Genomic DNA, 19,731 nt, shown 5'->3' with positions numbered 1-19,731 from the left:
CTCAGTCGAAGGCAGATGATGGGCCTCTGGATTCGTCCATTAGGCGGCAGGTGCTGGATGTCCAGCGGGATGTGCGGGAGGATCTGGCGGAGATCCATGAGGGTCTGCGTGCCGTGGTCTCCATTATGGAGGAGTCCATGTGGAGCGTGAGCACTGCGTTGACCCTCATGGCCGAGCGCACTGTCTCCTCCATTGAGAGAGTGGCGTCTCTCATGGAGAGGCAGCTCCAGGGACAGAATCAGGGGCTCCTGGGGTTGCGCTGGGACCTGCAAACCCTCACACAGGCACTGAACTCCGGTGGTCAGTGTCCATGTGGGAGATGGAGGCACCCAGTATCCCAACTAGGTGCCCATCCGTCAATGGTGAGCAGGGAGGCCCAGAGTGACCTCACGTTGGCACACGAGCTGCCTGTCGTCTCTGCGGGCACCTCTCAGGGCACTCCGGATGAGGGCAGCAGCTCCTGCGCCCCTCTGCCAGTGACCGTGGCATCCAATGAGGCTGCGATGACTGGGGAGGTGCCGGGCATTGCATTGCACCTCTTCCTCCGATATAGTAGGTGGCAGTAATCCACCAAAGAGGTGTGGATTGGCCAGGAACCATTAAAAAAAAGGAGTTTACAGGTTTTCAAGATGGCGTAGCTGTTGCCTCCGAGACAAAGGGTTTTGGCGGGCTCCACAAAATGGCGATGGTGCCGTTCTCTGCCTCAGAAAGGGTAAACTCGCCATCGAGGGAGTGCAGCGAAGGTTCACCAGGCTGATATCGGGGGTGGCAGGTGTCGTATGTGGAGAGATTGGTTCGGACTAGGCCTGGATTCACTAGAGTTTAGAAGAATGAGAGGGGATCTGATTGAAACATATAAAATTCTAACAGGGCCGGACAGACTGGATGCAGGGAGGATGTTTCCCCTGGTTGGGGGGAGTCTAGAACCAGGGGCCACAGTCTCAGGATACGGGGTAGGCCATTCAGGACTGAGATGAGGAAAAATCTCTTCACCCGGAGGGTGGTCAACCTGTGGAATTCTCTACCACAGAGACTGCGGGGGCTAAGTCACTGGGTATAGTCGAGAAAGGAATTGATAAATTTTTGGACGTTAGGGGCATGGAGGGGTATGGGGAGAGGGCGGGAGTACGGCGTTGAGATAGAGGATCAGCCATGATCATATTGAATGGTGGAGCAGGCTCGAAGGGCCGAATGGACTACTCCTGCTCCTAGTTTCTCTGTTCCTCTGCCATTTTTCTGAATTCATTCACGGGACCCCAGGTCTATACTCGATGGAGTTTAGAAGGATGAGGGGGGATCTGATTGAAACTTACAGAATACTGAAAGGCCTGGACAGAGTGGACGTGGGGAAGATGTTTCCATTAGTAGGAGAGACTAGGACCCGAGGGCACAGCCTCAGAGTCAAGGGAAGACCTTTTAGAACAGAGATGAGGAGAAACTTCTTCAGCCAGAGAGTGGTGAATCTATGGAATTCATTGCCACAGAAGGCTGTGGAGGCCAGGTCATTGAGTGTATTTAAGACCGAGATAGATAGGTTCTTGATTGGTAAGGGGATCAAAGGTTACGGGGAGAAGGCGGGAGAATGGGATTGAGAAACTTATCAGCCATGATTGAATGGCGGAGCAGACTCGATGGGCCGAATGGCCTAATTTCTGCTCCTATGTCTTATGTGGGTGTCGTGGGCCGGGCCGGCATTTATTGCCCCCCGAGGAGGTGGTGGCGAGATGCCTTCTCGAGCCGCTGCAGTCCGTGCGGCGTGGGTACACCCACCGTGCCATGAGTCTGGAAGAAGTGCCCTTTCCTCGCCACGGGTTGGGAGACGTTGCACTGACAGAACCTTCCCGCTGCTCCCCGGCACCCCCGGACCCCGGTTTGAGAAGGGTCACCGAGGCCAAGAACGAAACCCTCATCCCCAGGCCACCGGCGCCGAGCGCAAGAAACCACAAAAGAGGCACTCAGACGAGGTCGTGCGTAAATATTGCTCTTTGAACTCTTCGGTTTTATTAGTCGCAAAGGTATCGAAAAACAGGGTTAGAAAAGGCTGTTTAAACGCGCGGTGAGTCAGGCAGTGCAGAGTCCAGTTACCCGTGTTGGGGGGAGATGGGCCTCCGTTAGGCTGGGGGCGGGGGGGGTGACCGATGGCCGGAGTTTGTGGTGCGGACACGGGCGGGCGTTTGAGGTGGGTAGTCGTGGTGGGCAAAACCTCCAGGAACGCGCTGAGCCAGAGTTGGCAAAACCCACCCCCAAATCACGCTGGCCCCTTCATGAAGCCTCTCCCAAGCCTTCCGGCCCACTGGGTTCGGACAGACGCCTGGCTGCAGGTCAAAGTTCATTGCAATCCCGCTTATTGTCCCATGTAGCATTTGGGGCCATATTCCAGAGGGTGTAGCGCCCAAGATATTCCAGCAAAAGAACAATATATGCAAGCGAAAAATTAAAAAAAAAGGCCTCCTAAGCTTTGGTGTCCAATATGTTTTGGCTGATCGAGCGCAGTCACACGAGTGATTCCACAATGACATTTCCCCACCCCCACCCCCTCCCCCTCCCCGGAGTTTGACCGAACCCAATTTTATCATCTCCAGGCCTCACTCCCAGCGCAGGCCAAGCCAGAGAGGGTGTTGGAACATCGGAATTCCCAGCCCCTGGCTCTTGCGAATCAGAATCGGGCCTTTCTCAGGAGATGATTGGCTGGGAGGTCGATCCGATCCGTTGGGAAATGCAGCGCCCGTCGCCTCTCGAGCACACTCCAGAGTCACACAACAACGTCCCAGCTGGTTGATAAAATCTCCTTTTCTCTTGATTCTCTTTGTCCCTAAACTTCCCCCCTTCCCCTCGCTCTCTTCTCTTCTCATGCTTTTTCCTTCCCTCTCTCTCTCCACCAACTTTCTCTCCCTCTCCCCCACTCTCCTGCCTCCCTTTCATTCTCTCCCTGTCCCTCACATAGTCTCCCTCTCCCCGCTTTCCCCCCTCCCCTCACTCGCTCTCTCTCCCTCCCTCCACCCCACACTCTCTCCCTCCCTCTCCCCACTCTCCTCCCTCCCTTCGCTCGCTCTCTCTCCCTCCCTCCACCCCACACTCTCTCCCTCTCCCCGCTCTCCCCCCCTCCCTTCACTCTCTCTCTCTCCCTCCCTCCACCCCACACTCTCTCCCTCCCCGCTCTCCCCCCTCCCTTCGCTCGCTCTCTCTCTCTCCCTCCCTCCACCCCACACTCACTCCCTCTCCCCGCTCTCCCCCCCTCCCTTCACTCTCTCTCTCTCCCTCCCTCCACCCCACATTCTCTCCCTCTCCCCGCTCTCCCACATTAGAGGAGGTGTTGGCATAGTGGTATTGTCAGTTAACCAATAATTCAGAGACCCCCAGGGCAGTGGTCTGGGGACCTGGGTTCAAATCCCACCACAGCAGATGTGAATTCAATAAAAACCAGGAATTGGAAATCTGATGGTGACCTCGAAACCATTGCCGACTTTCATAAAAACCCACCTGGTTCACTAATGCCCCTTTAGGGAGGGAAATCTGCTGTCCTTACCTGGTCTGGCCTATATGTGACTCCAGACCCACACAGTAATGTGGTTGGCTCTTAAATGCTCTAGGAACAAGGGCAATTAGGGATGGGCAATAAATGCTGGCTTAGCCCACATCCCAGGAAAGAAAAAAAAACTCCCCCTGTCCCTTTGCTCTGTCTCTCCCTGTCCCCCACCCTACCACCTTTCCCTCACTCTCTCCCCTTCTCCCCTATTTTAACCCCTTCCCCTTCCACCTCTCTCTCTCTCTCCAGCAGTAATCCATTTCTCCTGCATCTCCCTCCTACCCTGTCTTGCATCATCACTTTCATCCTATAGCCTGGTTTTGTTAAACCTTATTGGGGACACTGTAATAGGCAATTCTTCAAACTCAACCTGCTAAATAAACAGTGACTCTGTACAGTTCCACAGAGTAATCCTTACCCTACTGAATAAAGTGACTCTGTACAGTTACACAGTGAGTAACCCTTACCCTGCTGAATAAACAGTGACTCTGTACAGTTCCACAGAGTAATCCTTACCCTACTGAATAAAGTGACTCTGTACAGTTCCACAGAGTAATCCTTACCCTGCTGAATAAACAGTGACTCTGTACAGTTCCACAGTGAGTAACCCTTACCCTGCTGAATAAACAGTGACTCTGTACAGTTCCACAGTGAGTAACCCTTACCCTGCTGAATAAACAGTGACTCTGTACAGTTCCACAGTGAGTAACCCTTACCCTGCTGAATAAACAGTGACTCTGTACAGTTCCACAGTGAGTAACCCTTACCCTGCTGAATAAACAGTGACTCTGTACAGTTCCACAGAGTAATCCTTACCCTGCTGAATAAACAGTGACTCTGTACATGCCCACAGCAATTATCCCCTCACAGATTCTGGTCCAAGCAACTGATTTTTTACTCTCCAATCGGAAGTTGCCTTTTCCCCAAAATCATTGATTGGATCATGCAGATTAAGGGAGCGGGTCCATGGATCATGTCGGTTGGACGTTGGTTGCTCAATCCTTAAAGTTTGTTCCCCGGTGGGGGGTCTCAGTTTTAATAAAGAACCAAAGCATTGGAGTGGGTGGGGAAGGGGGAAGGGGGGGTGGGGTGGATGGGGGTCAACGGTGGGTGAAAGTGTGGGGGTGAAGAGAATACATCTTTGGTTTACGGTTTTCCGCAAGGGTACATTTTGTTCCCCATTTGCACCCTTCCACGTCCAGTTCAGCTCATGGACACTCGGGAGAGAAGCTGTTGGAGTTACTGATGGTCTTCAGGGCAGTCTTCTGCTCCAATGGACGCGAGGAAATATTGTACCTTCTGGTGACGGCTGCAGACAGAGGTCAGGATACTGGATGTGTCGGGGGCTTGGTTTTAAAAAACGGAAGGGGATCTGTGCCACTCACGAGCACGTTGGGTATGCCCGAGAGGGGCTACTTCTGTTTCTGATCCCCCAGTAACAGCCCCTCCCACCCAAACTGCCTCATCCCTCCCAGTGAGGGCGACGTCGGTCCAAGATGGGAGGAACCTCAGGTCTCGTGTAAACTGGCCTCGGCCATAGGGTGATGATAATCTGCTCCTTTTCCCGTGTCTCCAAGTCTTTAGCGATGGGGCGTCAGAATCTCTTTTGAAGGCTGCAAAATTTGGTCACCTGCTCTTCACCTCGTTGGCCAATGGTTGGCGGCGCCAGCCCTATTGCCACACTCCATCTCGCTGCTGGTGGCTTTTCCCTCTTTCGAAGAACATGAAATCCTGAGGAAAGATCGAACAGAATTAGTCGGGGAATACCAACTCTGCAGGGAACAACAATTCGTACTGCATGGGAAGAGAGTGCTGTTTGGTAGGCTGGTTGGTAGAAACGTGGTCACGGAGAATGCACCAGGGAACGTTTAACTGCCAGGGCTTTGTTTAAATTCAAACTCCTCTGATTGGTCAAGGCATTGCCATGGGGAATGAACCAGGGAATGGCTGTGCCCCCAAGATTTTGTTCAGTTGAAAAAGGTGCAACGCGTGGACGTGCTCTTTCTGTCAGCAGAGGACAGTGTGTGTGAATATATGTAGCTTCTAGCATGTGTAAGTGAGCCACACTGCGAGTTTGACTGGTAATCTTAAATAGGTTATTAGTGTCATTCTTAGCGCAATCAGGATTGTTCAGTAAGTGCTGTCCAATCGCGGAATCACGTCTAATGTTGGACACTAGTTTTGCAAGCACGGGCTGGTTGGGGGCAGTCGGTATTTTGAATTTGCCACGGGGGTAGACTGAAGTAGCCCAGGTTCTGCTTAGAGCAGAGAAGGCTAAGAGGAGGTTCAATAGAGGCATTCAAGGGGGTTTTGATGGGGTAAGTGAGGATGGACTGTTTCCAATGGCTGAAGGATTGATAAAAAGGAAGCAGATTGAAGGTGATTGGCTAACGAACCAGAGGCAATAGGAGGAAAAAGTGGTTTGCGCAGTGAGTGGTTAGGGTCTGGACTGTGCTGCCTGAAGGGGTGGTGGAGACAGAGTCAATCGGGGCTCCATGTGTCGAATAGACTCTTCCGGCCATGAATTCCTCTAATTCCAGGATTGGCGCGCTGTTTTTACTCCTGGTCCCAGAGACCAGAGGAACATACAGCAGGGCAGGAGGCCCATCAGGTCTCCGGCAGCGGATGGATGTGTGTGTGTTTGGGACCAGGAACACTGTGCCAGGTCTAGATGGGCCTCAGTGCATCTCAGAATGGACGGTGGGCTAAGGAAGATGAAACAGCTGCTCCTTGTATTCCCGTTGGGTATGGATGGTATACATGTCCTGTATTTTCTGTAATACATTCACGGGATGTGGGCGTCTCAGGCTGGGCCAGCATTTATTGTCCATTTGTAATTGCCCCTTGAGAAGGTGGTGGTGAGCTGTCTTCTTGAACCGCTGTAGTCCGTGTGGTGTAGGTACAGCCATAGTGCTGTTAGAGAGAGAGTTCCAGGATTTTGACCCAGCAACAGTGAAGGAACGGCCGATATATTTCCAAGTCAGGATGGTGAGTGACTTGGAGGGGAACTTCCAGGTGGTGGTGTCCCCATGTGTCTGCTGCCCTTGTCCTTCTAGATGGTAGTGGTCGTGGAAGGTGCTGTCTAAGGAGCCTTGGTGAGTGTCTGCAGTGCATCTTGTAGATGGTACACACACTGCTGCTACTGTGCGTCGGTGGTGGAGGGAGTGAATGTTTGTGGATGGCCCATCAAGCGGGGCTGCTTTGTCCTGGATGGTGTCAAGCTTCTTGAGTGTTGTGGGAGCTGCACTCATCCAGGCAAGTGGAGAGTATTCCATCACACTCCTGACTTGTGCCTTGTAGATGGTGGACAGGCTTTGGGGAGTCAGGAAGTGAGTTACTCGCTGCAGGATTCCCAGCCTCTGACCTGCTCTTGTAGCCACAGGATTTATATGGCTGGTCCCAGTTCAGTTGATGGTGGGAGGTTCAGTGATAAGAACATAAGAACTAGGAGCAGGAGTAAGAGATTCAGTCCCTCGAGCCTGCCCGGCCATTCAATACGATCATGGCTGATCCCATTTTGGCCTCAACTCCAATTTCCCGCCCTCTCCCCATAACCTTTCAACCCGTTACTCATTAAAAATCTGTCTATCTCCTCCTTAAATTTATTCAGCGTCCCGGCATCCACTGCACTCTGAGGTAGTGAATTCCACAGATTCACGACCCTTTGAGAAAAGTAATTCCTCCTCATCTCTGATTTAAATCTACCGCCCCTTAGCCTAAAACTATGGCCTCTCGTTCTAGAATGCCCCACAAGGGGAAACATCCGCTCCACGTCTACTTTGTCTATTCCCTTTAGCATCTTATATACCTCAATTAGATCTCCTCTCATCCTTCTAAACTCTAGTGAGTATAGGCCTAAACTGCTCAATCTCTCCTCATAAGACAAGCCCCGCATCTCTGGAATCAATCTAGTGAACCTCCTCTGAACCGCCTCCAGTGTAACTACATCCTTCCTCAAGTAAGGAGACCAAAACTGTGCACAGTACTCCAGGTGCAGTCTCACCAATACCTTGTACAGTTGCAACAACACTTCCCTATTTTTATACTCTATTCCTTTAGCAAAAAATGCCAAAATTCCATTTGCCTTCCTTATTACCTGCTGTACCTGCATACTAGCTTTCAGCAATTCATGCACGAGGACACCCAGATCCCTCTGCACTGAAGCATTCTGAAGTTTCTCTCCATTTAAATAATAAGTCACCTTTTTATTCTTCCGACCAAAATGGATAATCTCACACTTATTCACGTTACACTCCATCTGCCCATTCACCTAACCTGTCCATGTCCATTTGTACATTTCTTATTTCTTTATTGCAACTTACTTTCCCGCCTGTTTTGGTGTCATCTGCAAATTTAGCTATAGTACCTTCTATCCCTGAATCCAAGTCATTAATATAGATTGTAAATAGTTGGGACCCCAAGGACCAAACCCTGTGGCACCCCGCTAGTTACAGCTTGCCATTCAGAAAAGGACCCATTTATCCCGACTCTGCTTTCTGTTGGTTAGCCAATCCTCTATCCACATTAATATATTACCACTAACTCCGTATGATCTTATCGTGTGTATTAATCTTTGGTGATGTTAATGCCATTGAATGTCATGGGGCGATGGTTGGATTCCCTCTTGCTGGAGATGGTCATTTCCTGGCACTTGTGTGGCGCGAATGTTACTGGCCACTTGTCAGCCCAAGCCTGGATATTGTCCAGGTCTTGCTGCATTTGGACATGGGCTGCTTCAGTATCTGAGGAGTCGCGAATGGTGCTGAACATTGTGCAATCGTCAGCGGAGTCAGGTTAAGTTACGTGACGAGGCTTTAGATGAAATGTGGTTGTGGGGGAACATTAAATTGCCCATGACATTGCCAGTGTGGCAGTGGACAGGCTGAGCGGTCACTGGGCGTCTGGTACTTACGATGAGAAAACAGGCTCCGATCAGAATCGCCTTGACCTTCACATCGAGGTCCATGGGGAATTGTACTCCGAAATTATCAGCGTCCGTCAGCACCTCCTTCAGTAAACCACTCCACTGCTTACTGATCCGGCCAATACTCCTCGACTCATTTGGAGGCTTCACCTGCAACAGACACACACACTGATATAATCCGCACCCCTCACTGTAAAACCCTGATATAATCCGCACCCCTCACTGTAAAACCCAGATATAACCCACACCCCTCACTATAAAACCCAGTATAACACACACCCCTCACTGTAAAACCCAGATATAATCCGCACCCCTCACTGTAAAACCCAGATATAATCCACACCCCTCACTGTAAAACCCAGATATAATCCACACCCCTCACTGTAAACCCTGATATAATCCGCACCCCTCACTGTAAAACCCCGATATAAACCACACCCCTCACTGTAAAACCCAGATATAATCCACACCCCTCACTGTAAAAACCCGATATAATCTACACACCTCACTGTAAAACCCAGATATAATCCACACCCCTCACTGTAAAAACCCGATATAAACCACACCCCTCACTGTAAAACCCAGTATAACACACACCCCTCACTGTAAAACCCAGATATAATCCGCACCCCTCACTGTAAAACCCAGATATAATCCACACCCCTCACTGTAAAACCCAGATATAATCCACACCCCTCACTGTAAACCCTGATATAATCCGCACCCCTCACTGTAAAACCCCGATATAAACCACACCCCTCACTGTAAAACCCAGATATAATCCACACCCCTCACTGTAAAAACCCGATATAATCTACACACCTCACTGTAAAACCCAGATATAATCCACACCCCTCACTGTAAAAACCCGATATAAACCACACCCCTCACTGTAAAACCCAGATATAAACCACACCCCTCACTGTAAAACCCAGATATAATCCACACCCCTCACTGTAAACCCTGATATAATCCACACCCCTCACTGTAAACACTGATATAATCCGCACCCCTCACTGTAAACCCTGATATAATCCACACCCCTCACTGTAACACCCCGATATAATCCACACCCCTCGCAGTGAAACCCCGATATAATCCGCACCCCTCACTGTGAAACCCGATATAATCCACACCCCTCACTGTAAAACCCTGATATAATCCGCACCCCTCACTGTGAAACCCGATATAATCCACACCCCTCACTGTAAAACCCTGATATAATCCGCACCCCTCACTGTAAACCCTGATATAATTCACACCCCTCACTGTAAAACCCTGATATAATCCGCACCCCTCACTGTAAAACCCTGATATAATCCACACCCCTCACTGTAAAACCCTGATATAATCCGCACCCCTCACTGTAAAACGCTGATATAAACCACACCCCTCACTGTAAAACGCTGATATAATCCACACCCCTCACTGTAAAACGTTGATATAAACCACACCCTTCACTGTAAAACGCTGATATAATCCACACCCCTCACTGTAAAACGCTGATATAATCCACACCCCTCACTGTAAAACGCTGATATAATCCACACCCCTCACTGTAAACCCTGATATAAACCACACCCCTCACTGTAAAACGCTGATATAATCCACACCCCTCACTGTAAACCCTGATATAAACCACACCCCTCACTGTAAAACGCTGATATAATCCACACCCCTCAATGTAAAACCCTGATATAAACCACACCCCTCACTGTAAAACGCTGATATAATCCACACCCCTCACTGTAAAACCCTGATATATTCCGCACCCCTCACTGTAAAACCTTGATATAATCCGCACCCCTCACAGTAAAACCCCGATATAATCCACATCCCACACTGTAAATCCCTGATATAATCCGCACCCCTCACTGTAACACTCTCTGATATACCCCACACGCCTCACTGTAACACTGATATACCCCACACCCCTCACTGTAACACTCTCTGATATACCCCACACCCCTCACTGTAACACTCTCTGATATACCCCACACCCCTCACTGTAACACTCTCTGATATACCCCACACCCCTCACTGTAACACTCTCTGATATACCCCACACCCCTCACTGTAACACTCTCTGATATACCCCACACCCCTCACTGTAACACTCGCTGATATACCCCACACCCCTCACTGTAACACTCTCTGATATACCCCACACCCCTCACTGTAACACTCTCTGATATACCCCACACCCCTCACTTTAACACTCTCCGATATACCCCACACCCCTCACTGTAACACTCTCTGATATACCCCACACCCCTCACTGTAACACTCTGATATACCCCACACCCCTCACTTTAACACTCTGATATACCCCACACCCTTCACTGTAACACTCTGATATACCCCACACCCCTCACTGTAACACTCTCCGAAATACCCGACACCCCTCACTGTAACACTCTCTGATATACCCCACACCCCTCACTGTAACACTCTGATATACCCCACACCCCTCACTGTAACACTCTCTGATATACCCCACACCCCTCACTGTAACATTCTCTGATATACCCTACACTCCTCACTGTAACACCCTCTGATATACCCCACACCCCTCACTGTAACTCTTTCCCTCAGCGTCACTGTGCTGCTTGGTCTGGGATGGCTGAGTTTTTGACCAAGCCTGAATTCTTCACTACCAGCCTTGGCAGTCACAGACACTGGAAGATATTCCTTATCCTGTCTCATGTGGAGAGGAAAGATTGGGACAGAATTGAGTGCGTGTCCGTAGCTAGAGGGGGCGAAATCAGTAAGGGGAAGCCCTATTGGTCTAGAGTTGTCCAAAGTCTGTAAAGCTCTTTGTATCAAGGATGGAGGCATAGAACAGATGGTTCCCAGGCTCATCATGAGGCAATAAGTTAATGTTTTATCCAGACCTTGTCTGGCCCCTCGGGTTGACCTAGGTAGAAGATCCATTGGGATAGAATGGCAGGTGTCCTTTTCCTAGTGTCCTTGACGAAATATTTATCACTCATCCCACAGCTCACACAAACAGATCACCTGGGACATGGTCACTTTGCTCCGACGATCGACCCCACTGACACCCACGATGGTGACCGCTGAGGAAGGCCACTTCCCTTCAGACAGTCCCATGGGCCACGTAGCGTCCACTCGAACAGGCCCTTGACCCAATCATAACCAGATCCCAATGGCACCGATTTGAAGGATTGCAGCGGCTGGTGTGCTCATTGGCTGAAAGGATCATACAGCACAAAATGGGGCCATGTGACCCCCTCGGACCTCTCTTGCCTCAGAGCTATCCACTTAAATTCCACCACCAGCCAGCCCCCGCCAACCTCCCCAGTGTGGGAACGGGAATTCAGCCATCGCTGAGCGCCTAGCCCCCTTGCCTCTGCGTTGAGTGGGTTCTGGGCTCAAGTTCCCCCTCCAGCGCTTGACGTTCCAGTGCAAGTGCTGAGGGAGTTCTGCAGCGTCAGCGGCACTGTTGTTTGGATCATGAGATGTCTGTGGGATCTTGCTGTGCTTAAACTGGTGTTTCCTGCTTTACAGCAGTGACGAGGCTTCAAAACAGGCCCCGCAGCATATTCTCAGCTCATGGAAATGCAGTGTTAAAACCCGATGCTCATTCTGTCTGCCCACAACCCCCCTTCACCTTCCCCTGCCCCCCATCGCCCCTCCTCCCACCAACCCCTCTCCTGCCAACTCTCACCTCTACCCTCTGACCTCCCACCCCCCCACTGTCAACCCTCACCTCTACCCTCTGACCTCCCACCTCACCCCCACTGTCAACCCTCACCTCTACCCTCTGACCTCCCACCTCACCCCCACTGCCAACCCTCACCTCTACCCTCTGACCTCCCACCCCCCCACTGTCAACCCTCACCTCTACCCTCTGACCTCCCACCGCCCCCACTGTCAACCCTCACCTCTACCCTCTGACCTCCCACCCCCCCACTGTCAACCCTCACCTCTACCCTCTGACCTCCCACCTCACCCCCACTGTCAACCCTCACCTCTACCCTCTGACCTCCCACCTCACCCCCACTGCCAACCCTCACCTCTACCCTCTGACCTCCCATCTCACACCCACTGCCAACCCTCACCTCTACCCTCTGACCTCCCACCGCCCCCACTGTCAACCCTCACCTCTACCCTCTGACCTCCCATCTCACACCCACTGCCAACCCTCACCTCTACCCTCTGACCTCCCACCGCCCCCACTGTCAACCCTCACCTCTACCCTCTGACCTCCCACCCCCCCCCACTGTCAACCCTCACCTCTACCCTCTGCCCTCTCACCCCCCCACTGCCAACCCTCACCTCTACACTCCCACCACCCCACTACCAACCCTCACCTCTACCCTCTGACCTCCCACCTCACCCCCACTGCCAACCCTCACGTCTACCCTCTGCCCTCTCGCCACCCCCCCACTGTCAACCTTCACCTCTACCCTCTGCCCTCTCACCCCCCACTGCCAACCCTCACCTCTACCCTCTGCCCTCTCACCACCCCACTGCCAACCCTCACCTCTACCCTCTGCCCTAACCCCCTCCACTGCCAACCCTCATCTCTACCCTCTTCCCTCCCACACTTTTGTTCCACCACCCCCTCTCCTCCAACAACCCCCACCTCCACTACCACACCAGACCCCTCCACCTCCCTCCCCCTCCCCCGCCGCCCCCCCTCACCCCAGCCCCCACCCCCCTGCCCGGACTTACTTCGAAATTGATGTCACCGCAGCAGTTGCAGGCAAAGCAGGGCCCCACGATCCTCAGGACCGTCTCCCTCTCCACGTTTTGGACGGAGAACTTGGGCAGGCAGGGGTGCCAAGTCTGCTTCACGTAGCCGATGGTGGTCCCGGGCGGTGACTGCACCTCCAGCTGCGGGGACGAGAACGGGGCAGTTACCAACGCGCCGTGGCCGAGGGCGGCTTTGCTGGCGTCCAGTGCGGCACACCACCCTCCCTCCCTCATTGGCCTCAGGACCACAGGTCACCCTGTCTGGGTGGCACGCACCTGTTGGGGGGTCAAACCCTGTTGTGATGCCAAACCCTGTTGTGACACCCCACCCAGTCAAATGGCCCCACTGACACCGGCGATGGTGGCCGCTGAGGGAGGCCACTTTTCTTCAAAGAGCCCCACTGGGTACGTCAGGCCCTCGACTCAACCCTAAAAAGCTCCCTGGGCATTAATTTGAAGGATTGCAGGGGCTGGTGTGGTCATTGGATGATAGAATCACAGAAGGAGGCCAGGTGGCCCATCTAACCCTTCCTAGCTCAGAGCTATCCAATTAAGTTCTTCCCCGTTACCCGCGCTACCCCACCACCACCTCGACGCGGGGAGCAGGGAGTCGGCCATGGCTCTCTTGCCTCTGCGTCAGAAGGCTCCCAGTTCAAGTCCCACTCCGGGGGGGGGCCTTGGGCGCGAAAATCAAGGCTGTCCCTCGCAGTGACCGGCGCCGAGGGAGTGCCGCACTGTCAGCGGCACTGCTGTTTGGATCGTGGGCCGTTAAAACGCAGTCTGCTCCCTTCAGGTTGACGTGAAAGTGCCACAGTCGCTCTTTTGAAGAAGCCGTGGGCAACATTGATCCCCCACAACCAACGTCAGACGATTGCCTCACGATTCACATTGCGAGTGGCGGGATCGTGCTGTGCATAAATTGGCTGGCCCGGTTTCCCACCTCACGACACATCAAAAAAAAAGCGCATCATTGGCTGTTAAGTGCTTAATTGGGGTGGGGTAAGGTGCTATATCAATGCAAGCCTGTTTTCTTTATTCTGCTCTCTCTTCCCCCTTGCCTGGCCTCTGGAAAATTTCCCTCCCTCCCCCTTCAAATATTTATCCCCCTTTGGAAAGTTCCTGTTGAATCCGCTTCCTCCACCCTCTCAGGCAGCGCCCTCCAACTCGCTGTGTGTGTATAAAAAAATAAATAAATCTCCTCACCTTCCCCTGTGGCTCTTTTTACCAAATGATCTTAAATCTCTGCCCCGCTCATCAACCCCCTTTCTAGAAACCACGTTCGAATCAGTTTCCCCCCCGCCCCACCCAGCCCTCACCTACCCCATCAAAAGCCCCTCATGGTTTTCCAAGGCCTGGATTAAACCTTCTCCGCACTTAGGAGAACCCAAGGCCTGGGCCTCATCTCTCCAAGCCGCATCTGCACGACAGGTTTACTGGGCCGACTACCTGGGGAGCCGTACACCCCCCCCGCCCCCCCCACCGCAGTGAGTCAGGACCAGGCCCCAAACAAGCTACTCCCGGCCGGCCTACCTCCGAGGAAACCAGGGCTCCCCTCGGTGGTCGGGGGGCTGAGGAGTGCGTCTCAGCAGTCTCGGGCCTACATCAGGGTCGGGGGGAGGGTCTCACCCCTGCCCCCCACCCCTCTCCCCATGCTCAGTTCCAAGGCAGAGGAGAGAGGAGGGGGTTAGTCGGGGGGTTTACTGACACACTAAGGGAGGAGCTGGGATCGAGAGGATGAGTCACTCCGCGTAGGCCTCGCCTAGTAACCGGTTTGGAAACGGTGGGCTTGAAGAGGGGGTGGGGGCGGTGGGGGAGGTTTTGACCGCCCGGAATCTCAATTCCGCTCGCCTGTGGCTATGCGGCGATCGGATGGGAGAGGATCCACGTTGGAGGGTGTTCACCGCAGCTCAGTGGTGGGGAGCGCTCGCGCCACCCAAGGCCGTGGGTTCAAGCCCCACTCCGGGCCGCAGAATCTACTCCGACGCCTCCGGTGCAGACTCGAGGGAGTGCACGGCGCAGTCGGGAGTCTTTGTCAGGAGGCGTTAGGGTGAGGCCCCCTGCTCAAGCCTGTTCCCCAGGCGCCCCTTATAACCGATCTCTCACGGGACCGAGCTCTCGGTTCCCCTGCCCTCCTGACGTGGTTCGGTGTCAAATTTCGTCTGATAAATCCCACTGCGAGGTCATTTGTCCCACGTCAAAGGCGCTACGTGAATGCAAGTTCGCTGTTGGTGTTCGCAACTGCCTATGTAAACATGTCACGCTGTAATTACATCCTCCCCAGCAGTGGTGGCGCCGCAAGTGCTCGGGAGTTCAGGCGAATGGGTGGATCCTTTGCCACTGACCCGAGTCCGAGGCCTGGCAGCGAGACCCGCCCGGAGGTGGTGGTGTTGTCGCTGGACGAATGATCCAGAGACCCGGGGTAATTCTCTGGGGGGAACCAGGGTTCAAATCCCACCACGGCAGATGGTGAACTTTGAATCCAATAAAACAAAATATGGAATTAAAAGTCTAAGGATGACCGTGAAACCGCTGCCTGGCTCACTATTGCCCCCTTTAGGGAAGGAAATCTGCCCGTCCTTACCCGGTCTGGCCTACATGTGATTCCAGGCCCACAGCAAATGTGGGTTGACTCTCAAACGCCCTTTGAACTGGCGTGAGTTCAAGGGGAAACTAGGGAATGGGGAACAAATGCGGGCCTAGCCAGCGACGCCCCCAGCCCACGAACAAATAAAAGCAACACACCTCCTGGAGGCAGCAAGGGAACCAGCAACTGACACACTTGAAGGGCCGCACCAGGTGGATGACCTCTCTGTCCATGTTGTCCATCAGCTTCATGTCGAAATAGCGCAGGGAACCACAGCAATTCCTGGTGCAGCAGTCACTCTTCTCCTTGGCAGTGTAGATCTTCTGGCCCAGGCTGTTCTTGATCACATATTTGTTCTTGGTCTCAAAACTGAAGATAGCTGGAAAAGTACAGGTCGGAGCCATTAAAGGGACCCTGTCTTCTCACCTTAAATAAAGGTGCCCTGAAACCCCGGATCTCCCCCACCTCCCCCCACCTCCACCCCAGCTGTCCAACGTCATCATTAACCTGTCTCAAGGATCTTTAGCAATGGGCCTTGATCCCAGGACCTATCATTAAACTCAAAAAAAGGAGCAGGAGTAGGCCATTCGGCCCCTCGGGCCTGCTCCGCCATTCGATGCGATCAATGCCTGATCTGACTGTGGCCTCAACTCCACTTTCCTGCCTGTTCCCCCATAACCTTCGACCCCCTCGTCCACCAAAAGGTCGGTCAAACTCGGCCTTGAGCATAGTCAGTGACCCGGCCTCCACTGCTCTCCGGGGGGTGGGGGAGAGAGTTCCACAGACTGACCGACCCTCTGAGACAAAACAATTCTCCTCACCTCCACCTTACACGGGAGGCCCCTAATTTTTAAATTTGGCCCCTAGTTCTTGATTGACCCCGCGAGGGGTCAGCATCCGACCTCTCACCTCCCCTCAGAATCTGATATGTTTCAATAAGGTCGCCTCCTGTTTTCCTAAACTCCGATGGGTACAGGCCCCAACCTTTCCTCACGGGATAAACCCCTTCACCCCAGGAATCAGCCAAGTGAACCCTCTCCGAGCTGCTTCCGATGTAAGTATATCCTTTATAGAAATAAGGGCCCATGATTTCACCCTGTCATGAAAGGACACTCCCCCCAACGACCTGATACCATCCTTAAAGGGACCCTGCACCCCCCGCCCCCCTCAGGGTCTCATCCCATCATTAAAGGGCCTTGCCCCCAATGGTCCCACCGCATCGTGAAAAGGGCCCAACCCTTTGGGTGGGCACTACCCCCTTTCCCCACTGCCTCACGTGGTTATTAAAGGGCCATGCCAAGGCAGGTTCGGCCCATAGCGACAGGTCAACGTAACAAAGCTTTGAGTCGTCAGTGGCGCCGTGAGGGGTCTTAAGGAGGTCGGGGGGAATGAAGCTGACCCTAACTCCCACTGCAAAGCGCTGATGGGGTGAGTGGTTTCCCCCACCCCCCCACCCCTGCTCCTTTGGTGGGCACAGAGGTTGACTCCAAAACGCACCGAGGAGGAACCCTTCCTGCGAACCCGTGGGGGTCAAACGTGTCACAAGACCAGCAACAGGGTGAGGCACTGGGTCGCTGCCCCCTGCCTCCCCCATTCTCCCCCAATTCTGGCTAGCCTATCAGATGGCAAGGTTCTCCCCACCCCACCACCTTCCTGGTTCACTCCCCTCCAATCGAGAGGGCGTTCAGAGAGACACCGGGAGAGGCCAAGGTCGGGAGAGCCAGGGGACCACCCGCCATGTCGCGGGCACTAAGGGGCGGGCGATCAGTGCTGGCCTAGCCAGCGACGCCCACATCTCATAGACGAACAGAGAAAGTAAAAGACCCAGTGGCCCGGATCGCTTGAGTAGGTCACCTTACCTTCCACTACCTCCACCTTCTGATGGATGAGCACTTGGTCGATCTGCAGACAAACACAGACCACAGCTGAACACGGCGCCTCGCAAAGGAGAATACTCGGGAGGGTGTGCCCACCCGCCTCACAACCAAGCAGGTTCAGCCATTCCGCGCCCCCTCCCCCACTCCGAGCTCGTTCTGCCCCATCAATAAGATCAAAGGTGATCTTCCACCTCAACTCCGCTTTACAGCGCTACCCACCACCCTCCCCACCCCACCCCACCCAGTAGCAATCAATCCCCTTAAGTATCCAAGAATCTATCGACCTCAGTCTCGAATAGACTGCAACGGCTGAGAATCCACAGCCCCCTGGGGGAGAGAATTTGCAAAGATTCACAACCCCCTGAATGAAGACATTTCTCCTCCTCTCAGTCCAAAAAGGGGCAGGCACCCCCCAATCCTGCAGCTGCAACCTCCAGTTGCAAACGTTCGAGCCCCTCAACATCTACACCGTCGAAGGAGAATTTATGTATTATTAAAAATGATTCTTTCATGGACGCGGGCATCACTGGCAATGGTGAGATCACCTCGATCGCGTTCTTCCTAACCCTTGATAGAATATCGGCCCATTCGACTCAATCTCTCCTCATCGGACACCCCCAGTAGCATTGGAACAAGGCCTCATCGTTGTAAAATGACGGCTTCTGGTACCAATCAAGAACAGGGGGAGGCAGTGGCGTAGTGGTACTGTCACTAGCTCGGTGACCCAAAGTAATTCTCTGGGGACCTGGGTTCAAATCCTACTAAGGCCGATGGTGAAATTTGAATCCAATAAAAATCTCATGTTCAAAACTCAGCAGGTTTGGCAGAGAAGAGTATCACCGATGTATTGAGGGTCATGAGGACTCGAAACGTCAACTGTGCTCCTCTCCGCCGATGCTGCCAGACCTGCTGAGTTTTTCCAGGGATTTCTGTTTCTGTCTTGGATTTCCAGCATCTGCAGTTTTTTTGTTTTTATCATAAAAACTTCACTGATGCCCCCCTTTGAGGGAAGGGAAATCTGCCCTCCTTACCCGGTCTGGCCTACACATGACTCCAGACCCACACAGCGAATGTGGTTGGCTCTTAACTACACCCCCTCTCTGAGCAGGTCAATTAGGGATGGGCAGCCAATGCTGGTCTAGCCAGCGATGTCCATGTCCCATGAATGAATATTTACCAAAAAAAAAGCTAAATCTTCTCTGCACCCCACCCCTTGCCGACGGGCCATATTAAAGTGTCTGGGGGCCTAACTGCACCGAGTGCCGAGGCCAGACCAGTGTATAAAGCTTCAGCAGGACGTGCTGATGTCTTTCTGGGTCAAGGGACCCAAAAGCTTTTACTTTAAGCCGTTCGCATAAACTTGTCCGTCCAGTTGGCCCTCCCCCCAATTTAAAATTCAGGGAATGTCGGCTTGTTCACACTAACCCCACGCCCATTGCCAAAACCCCCTCCCACCCACCCACCCCAAACCGTCCACGCCTCTCCTCATCCCCTCCTCCCCAAATTGAATCTTTGCGCCGAGTTAAGATGCCCACTGCCCATTCGGGCAATGGCGGAAGCTTACCTGTGCCAGGTACTCCAGACAAGAGGGTCCGCCGGTGACCCCCATCAAGGGGGCTTGGACGATGCCAGGGTCCTCTTCGTGGCGCCCGTGGGGAGGGCCCGATGGCGGGGTGTGGATGCCCGGGCCGCTGTAGTGGCCGCCCTGGGGGGTGAGGGGGTTGCCGGGGGGCGCAGACGGGTAAGGCAGGAAACCGGGTGGCGGGAGGGGCTGGGGAGCCTCGTGGGGGGGGAAGCTGGGCTGTGGCGGTCCGGCGACGGGAGCGAAGCCGTAGTGAGGTACGGGGTACGCGGTGGGCTGGGCAGGGGGGTAAGGGGTAGGTCCAGTCGGATACCCTGGAAGAGAAACAGAAACAGAGAGAGGCTCTCAGCATCGTCAGCATCGGGAGACAGGGCACCACAGCGAGATCGGGGAGGGGATGGTAACGCAGACTGGAACTGTGTCCAACACACTGACCTTACACCTGCAGCCTGTAGGAGACACACTGACCTTACATCTGCAGCCTGTGGGATACACACTGACCTTACACCGGCAGCCTGT

General features: G+C 53.4%; 1 protein-coding gene across 1 annotated transcript; it reads right to left on the bottom strand.

The window, feature by feature from the left end:
• Nucleotides 1-4,770: 4,770 nt before the first annotated feature.
• LOC144674972 (phospholipid scramblase 1-like) lies at nucleotides 4,771-19,383 on the bottom strand. The gene is made up of 6 exons (XM_078536063.1): nucleotides 19,195-19,383; nucleotides 17,613-17,655; nucleotides 15,912-16,132; nucleotides 13,149-13,310; nucleotides 8,439-8,600; nucleotides 4,771-5,257 (listed from the first exon to the last, which is right to left on the bottom strand). The coding sequence occupies exons 1-6, from the start codon at nucleotides 19,237-19,239 to the stop codon at nucleotides 5,198-5,200; spliced, it is 693 nt and encodes a 230-aa protein (XP_078392189.1). The 5' UTR covers nucleotides 19,240-19,383; the 3' UTR covers nucleotides 4,771-5,197.
• Nucleotides 19,384-19,731: the final 348 nt, after the last annotated feature.

This window comes from Cetorhinus maximus, unplaced genomic scaffold (assembly GCF_964194155.1).
Source record: "Cetorhinus maximus unplaced genomic scaffold, sCetMax3.hap1.1 HAP1_SCAFFOLD_875, whole genome shotgun sequence".
NCBI classification, from domain to species: domain Eukaryota; kingdom Metazoa; phylum Chordata; class Chondrichthyes; order Lamniformes; family Cetorhinidae; genus Cetorhinus; species Cetorhinus maximus.
This window is presented reverse-complemented; position numbering and strand designations above follow the sequence as displayed.

What these genes read in the sequence shown, in the direction of transcription:
- LOC144674972 (XM_078536063.1), bottom strand. Translation starts at nt 19,239, where the DNA reads ATGGGGGTCACCGGCGGACCCTCTTGTCTGGAGTACCTGGCACAG. An exon ending in GAAGGTGGAGGTAGTGGAAG is followed by an intron (nt 16,133 to 17,612) that starts GTAAGGTGACCT and finishes GTACTTTTCCAG; the next exon opens with CTATCTTCAGTTTTGAGACC. An exon ending in GCGGTGACATCAATTTCGAA is followed by an intron (nt 8,601 to 13,148) that starts GTAAGTCCGGGC and finishes TGTCTGTTGCAG; the next exon opens with GTGAAGCCTCCAAATGAGTC.